At 37.2% G+C, this 13,104-nt stretch overlaps 1 protein-coding gene across 6 annotated transcripts in view; it reads right to left on the bottom strand.

Annotated features, from left to right (window-relative positions):
* The window catches only part of COL19A1 (collagen type XIX alpha 1 chain), a 762,134-nt gene that overhangs the window by 209,468 nt on the left and 539,562 nt on the right, over positions 1 to 13,104 (bottom strand). For 4 of the 6 annotated variants that reach the window (XR_015878306.1, XM_088471134.1, XM_088471153.1 and 1 more), the window contains exons 21-23: positions 5,452 to 5,487; positions 1,817 to 1,870; positions 1,049 to 1,102 (exon numbers count right to left, since the gene is read on the bottom strand). The exons of 1 other annotated variant lie outside the window; for it this stretch is intronic. Coding sequence is in view for 4 of the 5 variants with exons in the window: in XM_088471134.1 (XP_088327260.1) it covers positions 1,049 to 1,102; positions 1,817 to 1,870; positions 5,452 to 5,487 (144 nt within the window). In the remaining variant the exon portion in view is untranslated. The remainder of the gene's footprint in view (positions 1 to 1,048; positions 1,103 to 1,816; positions 1,871 to 5,451; positions 5,488 to 13,104) is intronic. One more of the 6 variants, XM_088471139.1, reaches the window with a different exon arrangement.

Raw genomic sequence — 13,104 nt, 5'->3', positions numbered from 1 at the left:
CAGGATGACCTTCGACCCCAATGAGCTCCTGTGCATGCATGGCGTGTGCACACATCTTCCAGCTCCATTCTTCTAAGAGGAAGGACATTCCCCTAAGTGTCTCAGAACAGAGAATCTGTTTGACCCTGTTAAATACCACTGTGTATCCACTGTCGCCAGTGTATACATGTGTGCAGGTGTGTACCCCTCCACAATAGTTCATTACTTTTAACAGTTTATTTTTCATTTATTTCCCTTCCTCATTGTTGAATATTAGTAATCTGATAACAGCAGTAGGGAGTCAGTTCAGTTAGAAAAAGAAGTAATCGAAAAATGAGGAAGGATGGACATTTTTTGGAATTTAGCACAATTCTAAAGCGCATTTAATAAAAACCTCAATAAAATAAAGCAATCACATTTGAAAGGCGTTAGTAACATTTCCCCATATTTACTAAGAATGATAAAACTGATAAGAAAAATGGGGGATTTGTCTCTGTATTATGAAATGTTATCTTTGGATTATTTTGTTATCCTAAAACTATCTAAAAAAAAACTAAAGTTCCCCATAATGTGAACTTACTTATGGCATCTTCCTTATTCCTATAAATATGTGACCTTTGAAGATGACTATTTTTAATCCACTCTATGTAGAAATTATTGTATTTGCAAAATGCCAAATCATACTCTTTGGAATTTAATGTTAAACATTTTCAATTTTTAGCACAGTTTCTTTTGTAGTGCCCTAGAAGTTTGCAATATGATGTAAAATTGTAAAATGGCAAAGAGCAATAAAAAAAGGTCTAAGCAGAGAGAGAAGTGCACTGTATACACACTACAAGAGATCTTCAAGAGATCTTCAAGAATTGCAGTTTGTAATTATTCATAGTAGTCTCATGTTTAAACCCGAGATGTGTGTCATTGTCCTCTTTCTTCTGCCAGTCTCACAGTACCTTAGAAAACAATTGCTACGGTCATATACCTGGCATCAGAGGTTCTGATTCAGTTGTCTGTCCCATCCATTCTGATACATAATAAACAGTATAATGATATTTGCAATAATTATACATACTGCATCTCCTGGTGCGCCCTGTGGTCCAGTAGATCCAGACTCCCCTTTTGGCCCCTGACACAATGAAAATGGAATTAACTATTGTTAATGATCTATTGAAATTGTATTTATATAGCATTACAAATACCCCATCTGTGTTACCCCTGTCATTCTGCCCCATCTCTTTAGAATGTAAGCACTCATGAGCAAAACCCTCTTCCCTCATGTGCTTCTCCTTCACTTACTCATGCCACCATTTACTCCTAACTACAAACAACGGCACCTAACACTTGATTGCTGACACTGCTGCTCATTTAAGTTTTACAATCCCTAATGCAGCAAAGTGTATAAACCATGTATAAATAAAGGTTAATAATAATAATCTGCATGTCTTGTAAAATAAATACTGACAAAGCACAATCTACTGAAGTATGTCACTATGTTAAATTTATCCCAAACATTATCCTTTATAGCTATCAAAGTAGTTAAATTGCTTCACTTGTATCATAAATACGTACCCACAAATACTATTAAATAAGAGGCTATACAGTAAAGTTTAAGTGAGTTGTTAGAAGTGGTGGAGATCATTAAAAAAAATCCTTGGAGGGCTATCTGACACCGAGGCTTCTAGTTGCTCAGCCCTGTTATATTGTGATAGCTATTACTACATATCATTTGACGTATAGACTATGTACAGAATTATCATAGTTATTTTTAGTTTTCTTCTGACGTGAGTTACCGCATTATGGAAGTAAATCAGAAATCAGTATTATAGAATTTATTTCATACCTGGATACCAGGAGCTCCGGGAAATCCTGGTAATCCTCGATGTCCAGGTTCACCCTTAATTACAAATAATATTTAGTGAATTCAGCATTTCTAGATTTGTTTATGTGAAATAATATTAACTCAGTGGCCACTTTATAAATTACCCCTTTTACCTACTCATTAATGGAAATATATAACCAGCCAATTATTTATTAGCAATCTATGCAAAGTATAAAATAAAGTCCCTGGTAGGTATCCGTTTGTTCGGGCTAATCTCGAGAATTATTGGATGGATTTTGATGCAGTTTTCACTATTCTATAGAGCATTTGTCATGAAAGGTTTAGGTGTATGCAACATTAATGTATGACAAAAGGGAACCGAGCAATGATAATTTTAGTGAAGCAAGTCAATGAAAAAATTGACGTCTGATATATCACAATGATGGACTTTATTTTATATTATGTAGAGATTGAAATGCATTATCCGCTTTCTCCAGAAAAATGTATGTAAGCCCTCTTTACTGATACAAAATGCCTGTTTTCCCTTATTTAGTGTTCCTATTTAATTTATGTGAAAAATGATTTTTTAATTTCAGACAATCCAATTCCCGGTAAGAGTCTGTTTGGCATGACAGTAAATAAAGCACAGGGACATGGCTGGAGTTAACCTAAGTGGAGAATGTTTCTTTCATGGACAAGTTTACTTGGTCCTTTTACGTGTCACGTCAAAACTAAATCTTTTCGTGTTGATGTCAGGAGGAGTAACGACTAATGTCGTCTACAAGACAAACTTATAAAACCTTGGTTAAAAACGACTGTCGCCGTGAATTAAAAATTGCTCCCATGCGAAGCCAGAGTGGGTCACTAGTTCAAAATATAGAAGCATGCAGACATGATCAAGAATTTAAGTTTTTTTCTGACCAAACACCAGAATTGGGAAAGAAGTGTGTTCTAAGTGACTTTTGAATATGGAATGATTGTTGGTGCTAGACTGAAACAGCTTCTGATTCCTTACTGTCCCACTCGATTACTGCGATCCATTGACGAAGGACTATTAACAGTACCTAGAATCTCACGGAATTTGTCTACGGGTCGAGCTTTCAGTTTTGTGGCTCCAACCTTTTGGAACTCACTTCCCCGCACAGTTCGAGAGGCCTCCACTCTAGAATCCTTCAAAAATAGACTCAAGACTCACCTATTCACCCAAGCATTTCACTAATGTCCCTTGTTTAAGCTTATTTTGTATTTTGTACTGTAAATGTAAAGCACTTTGAGTCCTTTAGGAGAAAAACGCTATATAAATAAAATTATTATTATTATTATTATTAGACTCAATTGTTTCAGTATCTTTGAAAATGTAGATCTCCTGGGATTTCACACAAAAAAGTTTAGACCCAATTAGACCCAAGATCTGCAGAAGCTGAAGAAGCAGACTACAGCAGATGAGAGCACAGTAAATATTGCTGAAGACACTTCCTCCATTACAAGATGAAATTCATAATCTCAGATAATCTGTTACTATATATGATAAAAAATAGAAAATCTGCAGAAATTATTTGGTCACAATTACACACATTTTACTTTTTGTCTTCAGTATTAAGTATTTTTGGCTTTGGTGGCATTACCAACTTTATTAAAGCTGGTGGTGGCTCAATCCAATCAAACATGCTGTATATGCCTGAAAGAGTTATATCAGTTAAACTTAAGTTAACCACTGAGTGACAATACCAAGCTCACCTTACTTTTCAAATGATTACCAGGCTGCTGTGGGTTTTGGGCTGCTTTGGTTTTGGTTCTGGCTTTATGAATCTACACATTAAACTTGGAGCTATGGTAAGAACCGATACCCTGATCTCAGCGTCTTTTCAGTTAGGCATGGGGATCAGGCTGGGTTACCCACTTTTTTCTTTTAATCACCTCTGGATAAAACCAATGGTGTGAATTGTAGGAATGTGTCTCATGTATACAGATGACATATAGGTACATTTTGCTGATCTGGACTCTCCTTTGTTTCTACCCTCAATCTAGTTAATCATTTTGACCATTATTGGGCATAACATAATTGTGATGGTTAGCTGACATTTCCTTTGAAGCCTGGTACTAGAAGTTCAGACCTTCTTGCCCCTGAAATGGCTGGGCAGGTTTTGGTATTCTGGAATATACATAGTACCATCCCATATTATTATATCAACATCCAATCCATTTTAGAGACATTTAGGGGCTCAATTATCAATGAGTTTTATCATATGCAACAGGTTTTTAAACTCGTTGCATATGATAATGGTGCTCCAGTCAATCAGTTCCTAACTGTCATCTGTTTGAAAAATGACAGTTGGAAGCTGATTGGCTTGAGCACCATTTATCATACGCAACAAATTTTAAAGCTTGTTGCGTATTATAAAACTTGTTGATAATTGGGCCCCTTAGTATGAACAATGACCATGAGGTCAATTCTCCTGTTTCATTTGATTGGTTTTATAAATATGCTGAAAATAAACCTAATACCAGAATCACTGTATATGTTTCATTACTACTTCTAATAATAATATACCTTGGTAAAGATCCCCATTTCCTATTTTCTCACTTAAGACTAGAAGCAATACTGGTGTTTTGGGTACCCTCAGACAGAACTGGAGGGGGAGGAGGGGTTAGTCCTCCCTATTATAGCATGCATAATCCAGTTTCCCAGAAAGTTTAAATGAATGGATGGTTATTCATAGAGCCCACTAACTACTGGAGGTTGCCCTATCTTATTAGACTCTACAGAAGCTTGTCCTTTAATTAGAGGTAGAGTTTAGAATCTCCCAATAACAAACTAACACTATTCTTTATGTCTGAAGGGCATCTATGACCCTTTAAACCTCTAGCCCCCTTTCGCCAAACCTTCATTTCCCTCGGGGATGACACTCTACCTGGATTTTTTTGTTTTGCGGTTCAAGCAGATGTTAAATATGTGACTCATTTATTTATTTACAGGGTTTAGTTCACCTGGGATTAGTTCCTCTAATGTTTGTGACTGTGATTCAATACTGTAATACATCAGGTATTTCACTACTTATTTTCTGTTTATTTTGCATTTTATACCAGTAGACCCACCAATATAGAGACTTTATATCTACCATTTAACGTAACCTCAAAGACCTGTACCTAATTGCTTTAGTAGTCTTAAAGTACATGTGGAACCAATCTGTAATATGCAATTGAAAAAAAATGAAAGCAAAATTATATTTCTACTTTTCATAGCATAATCTTATGTAACAACCCAAAATACAGCAATGATGTATTTTTTATATATACAGTATATATACTGTATATAGGATTGAGGATGCCATAAGGTTTCACTGATTGCATTAGCAATTTCACAGATAAACAATTTCCAGTCATCTGTCCATGAGGTTGAAAGGTTTAAATGGATTGTGTGATAGGTATTGATTATTTCATAATCAAAATGATCTCTTAATAAAGATAGCACATAAGAGCCCCTACATCAGTCCTGTCTTCTTGAGATACCTGTGAATAAATTCAATAATCCATTGAATCACATTAAAAAGTTGGACAGCTTAAATTTTTATTTCCCATTTAACTCTAAGATGTTTAGATTTTAGACCATCAAAACAGTTTTAGCATAAATATAAGTCTTAACATTGAATACTCACATTGTCACCTTTTTCTCCTTTTGAGTCAGAGCTGATCTGTAAGAGACATATATGATATATGTATATTACCCCCCCACTATATTTAAATATGAAAACATTTCCTATGGAATATATATGTTTTTAAAGCTGCTCTACTTTGTGTTTGGGCAGAGAATACACATTTTTAAACTTGAAAACGTGTGTCACTACTTTGGGGAAAGGATCTTACTTACATGGGATGAGAAATGGACCAAATTAGGAGAAATATTCTTGACAAGTAGATTATAAGAAATAATATTTCTAAATGTATAGAGTTCATATGTAGCCATATTCCTATTTCCATAGCATTCAGATTAACAAACACCAACTAATCAGCATACTGTAGTTGGTTTCATGTATAATTTTATAGTTTTAACTTTTTAACATACAGTATTTTAGGTAATGTGTCTCAGGGGGGAATTCAATTACAGTTGCCACGGTAATTTACAGCAGGCTAATTCAAGCAGTGGGGCTATTTACTTAGAGCCGAAAGCAGCCAGTGGACTTAGTCAACGAGGATTTTTCTTTCGAGTTGGAGCTGGCTCGAAAAGAAATCTGCATTAAGTAGCTTGTTCGTGGGTGCCGCAACCGTGTTAACTCATAGGTCCGGGAACTTATCCTGGATTCTATGGGTTAACTTGCTTTAACACAGTAATTTATCGAGTGAGGAAAAGGTGGTCTAATTGAATAGCCCCGGGCGTTAAAGCCCTAGGCTACCATCCGTTTTTACCCGAGATAAATTATCGCTGTTAACTGAATTACCCCCTTAACATGTTACATTATGTGTAAAACATTCGTCTTGTGACAATACGGCCTATTTACCAACACTGCTCAAAGAGCAACAATATGCTGCAACCCATAGCAGTCAATAAAGCATCAGTTTTATTATTGTTTCACCATTAGAATGCTAAAAACTGATATCTGATTGCTTGGTAAGAGTAACAATATTTTGTTGTTCTTTGCACCATATTACATAATATTCCTTATGTGAAGTGTCATTTTTGGGCCTATTATCATTCAATATTTTTTACATATACCTCGAAAACACCTGTTTTTAAGGGATACCTGCAAATTTTAAGTACCACCCTAATCTCTGTTATTTACTTTTGTTTTTCCATTTACCACAGCAGCCGCAGCCTCCATAGGTTCCTATGGGGTGCAAAACTATTAGATGCACCATACTCCAGAATGTAAAACACTCCAGAGTTTGTCCCTGGCAGATAATGCCATCATAAGATGGCATTAGCAGCTGTAGCCTATGGGCTATATTCTGCAAAAATTACCAGGGGAGGGTTCATCCGGAACCCTCCCCCGCAATGGCAACAGCACATACATGGTCAGCAGACTATGCATGCACAGTAGAGCTGCAGGGTCCCAATGTAGAAGTGAAATGATAGCATTAGTGATCACATCAATTCTTACACATTACAAGAATGATGTACTCCCTGAGCCCCTGTGCCTGCAGGTATTTTCTGATACATCCCAGCAAATATTAATCTCTTATTGCCACAAATGGCGACGATAAGAAATGAAAATTATCAAGTTTAAAACCCGGTAATTGAAATGTTTGCCCATTTATGAACAAAATCACAGCATTTTTCAGCGCATAAGGCCTGATTCTGAGTTGGGGGTAAAGCAAAAAAGAACAAGTAAATGTGCACCTTGGCAAAACAATGTTGCACTGCAAGTGGGGCTAAATAGCAGTGTAAAATTAAAGTTGCTTGGTATTTGTGTACTGCATACAAAAGCAGCCATTATTTACCCTGCATGCAAAAAAATAATAATACATGTATTTGCACCCCTTGCATTGCAACATCATGGTTTGTCTATGTGCACAGTTACAGTACGTGCTCTTTTTTCTTTGCTTTACTCCCACCTCAGAATCAGGTCCATAGTGTGTAATTCTATTTGATTGAGACACACAGACCACATTGATATTATCAATAATACCAAAAGAGCCAATCATTCATTAAATATGCTTTAAAGTAAAGTAAAGACAATAATTGTCAGTTTGGAAAGGAAAAGTTTTTCACTTTTGATTGAAATTCACAGACATGCAGATCTGCTAAGCCTCATATAATTTTGTAATTATTATGCAATGATATATCTTCAGAGACCAATTTTCACAGTGCCTCTAAATAAGCCTGACCATGCAATTGGACTTCATAAAACCATTTTAAACAGAAGATAACTCAATAATCTGTTTTGTCTGAGATTTCCAGCCAGATGGATATTGCATAAAATACAGATAAGCTTAACATATCATAACTGCCAAGATGGAGGTCCCTTCGTGGCTGTAATCACAGGACTGGCACTCTGCTCTGACAGTCAACCCCGCCAGTTTCTATTTTAGCTGCTTTCTCCTATCAATTAAAACATTCTTCAGCATGTTATACAAATTGGTGTAATGGAAGTTTTAGCCTAGGTTTATATTATTACTGACTATAAGTCAGGTTCTTTTCAGGATTGGCCTAGAACCTTTTGCAAGAATTGGATTTGGTTGAATGCCCAAACAATCCAGATTTTCCTTTTTTTCCCCTTTTTTTTCAGTTACTAGGTAAATGAAGATGATACTTATTATGAATAAATTGTGTTCATTTGGTTCAGAAGTTATTGTAATTATAAACAATTATTATATTTTATTATATTATAGCTATTGTTTCTTAAAAATGAATGTATACAGCTGAAAACACATAATGACCCAAATCTCAGCAATAAGAGTCCTAAGTCCACACAGTGGGAGGGGCAGCACCCATACCTTTGGAGAAGTTAAAAACATTCTGTCATCCAGCATTTGCATACCCTGCTACAGTCCCATCAATATATATATATATATATATAATATATATATACATACATCCACCTTACTAGTCGAAACTAGGAAGAAGCATGGCACTACTGGATTCAAGACAACTTGTTTTATGTGGAAAGCATACTTGCTGTAGTTATATCATGATCCTCGTTAAAGGTCAACATTTTGGGGCCACACTGGAGTCCATCATCAGGACAGAGAAGATGTAGGGATAACAACCACCATCTAGTCAGTGAAGCGCCAACTGAGTGAGATCTTACCTTATAGACACCTAACAGGTGAAGACGCCAGAAGTCACGGGTCTGGTGATGTCATAACAATGCCATTTAAGGTTACCACGGTGACTGGAGATGCCGTCTCTCACTCCAGGCTACTGAAGGAGAAAAAACACAAAAGAGAGAAAAAAAGAGAAGAAAGGCTACCACCTAATGAGAAAATAAGTAGAGCCCACAGTGTACAGATCAGAACAGGGATGCAAAAACCTCTGGTGCAAATAAGCAAAATAACATGCCTATGCTCCAAAGATATAATAGTGAAAAACAAAGAAAATAATCAGAAAAGGGTAACATGAGAAAATGTAGGGAAGAAAATAAGAGAAAAATAAAACAAGATATTACTCATAAACAAACCTGAAAAATTGATAGGTAAATAAAGTCACATGAAGGAAGTCTAAACACATTCCAATTGATTTTTTTTTTCATTTAGACCCTGGGGCTGAACGGTATCCATCTAGATTCTAATTTCTGCTGCTTGCTTGTCTCCTCCTCTTGGCATGGGATGGATTTGATCAATAATTTGATAACGAAGTGAGGACAGTGGATGATTCTGCTAGGGAAAATGTCTGGCGACTGGCTGGTCCATGTCTTTACCAGACAGTGCCTTGGAAACAGAGGAGCAGTGCAATGCCATCCGCTCCTTAAACATTTGGCAGGTCATTCCTACATATAATAAGCCACTAGGACAGGTGATGTAATATATCACATATTTTGATGTACAATTCAAGACCTGACGAATTTCATACATTATGGGTTTATGGGGTTGTTTAAAGGGTAGATCCAGTAATGAGATAATTACAAGTTGTGCATGATGGACAGTGATAACATCCAGTTTCTTGACCTGTCCAAAGGGGCCAACAGGAGTTTTATACTCTGTGATGTCTGCTCTAACGAGAAAGTCTCGCAAGTTATGGCCTCTCCTGTAGCTAGTCATGGGTCTGGTCTTTTGCAGTCTTTGTAGATTTTGATCTGTGGTTATTATTGACCTTAAGGCCTTATTGGCACAAGGTATTGTGGGACTGGATGTTGAACATTTGGTAGACCAGATACAATTGTTATTACCTGTCAATTGTTGTCTTGGTTGCAAACGTAAGGTTCTGTTGGTTTTTATGACTTTATTTTTAGTAGCAGTAAGATGTTTCCAGTTGTAGCCCCGATCTTTAAATTTGTTGTTTACTATTGCCAGAGCGTCTCATAGATTAGCGGGATTGCTGGTAATTCTCGCTACACGTAACATTTGTGAATACGGGAGGCCTTGTTTAAGGGCCTAAGGATGATGGCTGCTAGCATCCAAGAGTAGGTTCTGGTTTGTAGGTTTATAGAACACAGATGATTTTAATTGTACTTCCTGTAAGTGGATTGAAACATCAAGGAAATTAATCGTAGTACGACTCATCTGGAAAGTGAATATAATAGGTGATGGCAATGTTTATAAACAATGTTTCACCTCCACTCCATAACATAAAACACTTATCAATGTAAGGTATGTGGTGAAGGTGAAACATTGTTTATAAACATGATGGAACGCATCAATAAATTGGCATCATTTTCCCTACATTTTCTCAGATTACCTTTTTCTTATTATTTTCTTTGTTTTTTATTATTATATAATTGGAGCATAGGCATGCTATTTTGCTTATTTGCTCCATAGGTTTTGCATCCTTGTTCTGATCTGTACACTGTGGGCTCTACTTATTTTCTCATTAGGTGGTAGCCTTTCTTCTTTTTTTTTCTTTCTTTTTTTCTCCGTCAGTAGCTGGAGCAAGAGACGGCATCTCCAGTCACCGTGGCAACCTCCGATGGCATTGTTATGATGTCACTGGACCTGCAACTTCTGGAGCCAGCACGCGTTCTTCCCTCTCCAGCTCTGGTGTCTTCACCTGTTAGGTGTGCATAAGGTAAGATCTCACTCAGTTGGCAGTTCACTGACTAGATGCTGGTTGTTTTCTCTACATCTCCTCTGTACTGACAATGGGGTTCAGCACAGCCCCAAATCATTGACCTTTAACAAGGATCATGATGCAACTACAGCAAGTATGCTTTCCACATTAAACAAGTTGTCTTGAATGCAGTGGTGCTGTGCTTCTTCCTAGTTTTGACTAGTAAGGTGGATGTATTGAAATGTAGCAAAGGCACACTGGTGGTTACAAAATATTTTAGGAGTGCCTGGTTGTTGGTATTTATGAGATATATATATATATATATATATATATACACATATGCAGAAATCTAGGACAGCACTTTTATAAAAAATTATGCAACTCTGAAATGCTGACCTGCATAAGACTGTGTCTGCCTGTTTTTTGTGCACAGTTAAGGCGCATATCCACTACACGATAAATTGGACGATTTGAGCGATAACAATATCGTTATCATTCATCATCCGCAATATTATGCAGTGAATATGTCATCAACAACCAGCAATATGCGCTCCCCCTGGTCGTTGACAACATCTATCATTGCCCATACTTTCAGGCTGACGATATTGTCAGGCTCTGCAAGAACGGGGATGAGGGAGGATGACGTCACTGAATGAAATATCGTTCAGTGTGGGTGCTCATTGTCGTTAATGAGCACATCACTACTGGGGAAACACTATATGATATCACTCATGGAGCATATTGTCTAGTGGATGCCCGCCTTTAGTCTCTGTGCCATCATTCTCGTATATTGGTATATTCATTTGTTTGAAAGGCACCAGGGCAGTTTGTGTTTGTGTCAGTGTGTAAAGCATATCTGGCCAACATACTGTAACTAACTTGAGGAAACTAGAGACCAATAAAGAATCATTCAGGTTTAAAACCCAGGAGCAGATATAATTCTAAATTAACTTTAAGTTGCTTTGCCAGGCAAAGACAGTGTCTTAACTTTATAGCTAGTCTATGTCTATACAAGATTTATCTTCTTGGGTGTGTATAGATAATTAGTTATGTTTGGAATTAATTTTGCCCATTTTATTTAGTCTACGAAGTCAATCACAGTTGAGCAACAATTTTTTTTACTGCTATTTATGCATAAGTGTAATTTCATGCACCCTTTTTACAGAGAAGTGCCCATATCAATTTCCTAAGATGGCAGTGTCTGTGGAGGTTGAAATTTTGCATCTTCTAATGGAAGATACTTGTTGAATTATCACTGTTGTTCTGTACACATGTGTAATGATGGTCCTGGCTGTATCTCCTGATGTAACTTGTGTCTCAATTGGTTCTCAGAGAGTAGAAAAGTCCAGGTCTGGCATTACATAGGCACCTGTTATAGGTTTAGTATACCTTTACTGGGGATGCGGTCAGGATTCCAGCGGAAGGGATGCCGGATGTCAGTATACAGATGCAGGAAACCCGAAGCCCATCAGAATGCCGATGCCGCCATCCCAAACACATAAAGATACCGACATCGATATCCTGATAGTAGGTATGCAGATTAGAGTTAGGGCTAGGCCAGGGATGGGGGGTTAGGTTTATGGACCTCCCAGTGGGGAGTTAGGGTTAGACACCACCGGGGGAGGTCAGGGTTGGGCACCACCCGGGGAGGGTTGAATTAGGGTGCGGGAAGGGAGGGTTAAGTTTAGGCACCACCTGGGGAGGGTAAGGATTAAGGGGGGGAGAGGGGGTGGTTTAGACTACTTACTGGCCCCTGTAGGATTCTGAACATCAAGGTGCTGCTGTCGGTCATAATAAATTGTATGTATTCCCTTAACTGAATATGTTGGTGCTACTGTACTTCTTTTGAAAAATTGTCATTTGAGTCTGAACTTTGCCTGTTTTAGATAGAATTGTTGAAACCCCAGAAATTTTAATTACCGTTACTTAGTTAACGTTTACAAAATATATCGTGAAAAATTAGTTTTCATCCAAATTGCAATTCATTTGTTTTGGTTTTCCACACTTTTTCTCTTATCAACCAAATGCAACCAATGTGGGAGCACCATATAAAAGGTAATACAGGTTTTATATGTATTTATCAGGTTGTGTACATGATCCCAGTGCTAATAATGCCAGTGGTCAGAATTCCAGCAGCGTAATCCTAACGGTAGAAATCCAGATGCATGCAGGTAACTGTTCTAACCCTTCCCCTAACTGTACCCCTAACCCCAACCCACCTTTCCCGTAGCCTATCCCTAGGACCTTCCCCTCATGCAGCATAACACTAACCCTCCCCCTAATGACTAAGTAGGGGGTGCTACGTGTGTTTTAGCCTAGGAAGTCCAGAACCTTTAACCAAGCCCTGGCCAAATGATAGGTTTTACTTAGACCTATATATTACAGTTGTTTCTAGTATAGAAAATATGTATCCTTTTCACTGTGCTATGTTAGTGAGAGGGCAACAAGCATGACATTTATAGAAACAACTACACTGAAGAAACCAAACCACTACTTGCTGTAAATTACATAAATTACACTAATTATATTTACATACTTTGAATAAAATAAATCTACGATGATAAGGCTAATTTAAGTAAAATACATAATTACTGTTTTAATGAAACTTCCAGTTGAGAAAACAAGTCAGCATTTACCAGCCAAGAAAGAGTGTATATGAAGGCGTGAC

The sequence above is a fragment of the Taudactylus pleione genome, unplaced genomic scaffold, assembly GCF_031769625.1.
Source record: "Taudactylus pleione unplaced genomic scaffold, aTauple2 ptg000015l, whole genome shotgun sequence".
NCBI lineage: Eukaryota > Metazoa > Chordata > Amphibia > Anura > Myobatrachidae > Taudactylus > Taudactylus pleione.
The sequence above is the reverse complement of the archived record's forward strand: the minus strand, read 5'-3'. Positions and strand labels throughout refer to the sequence as shown.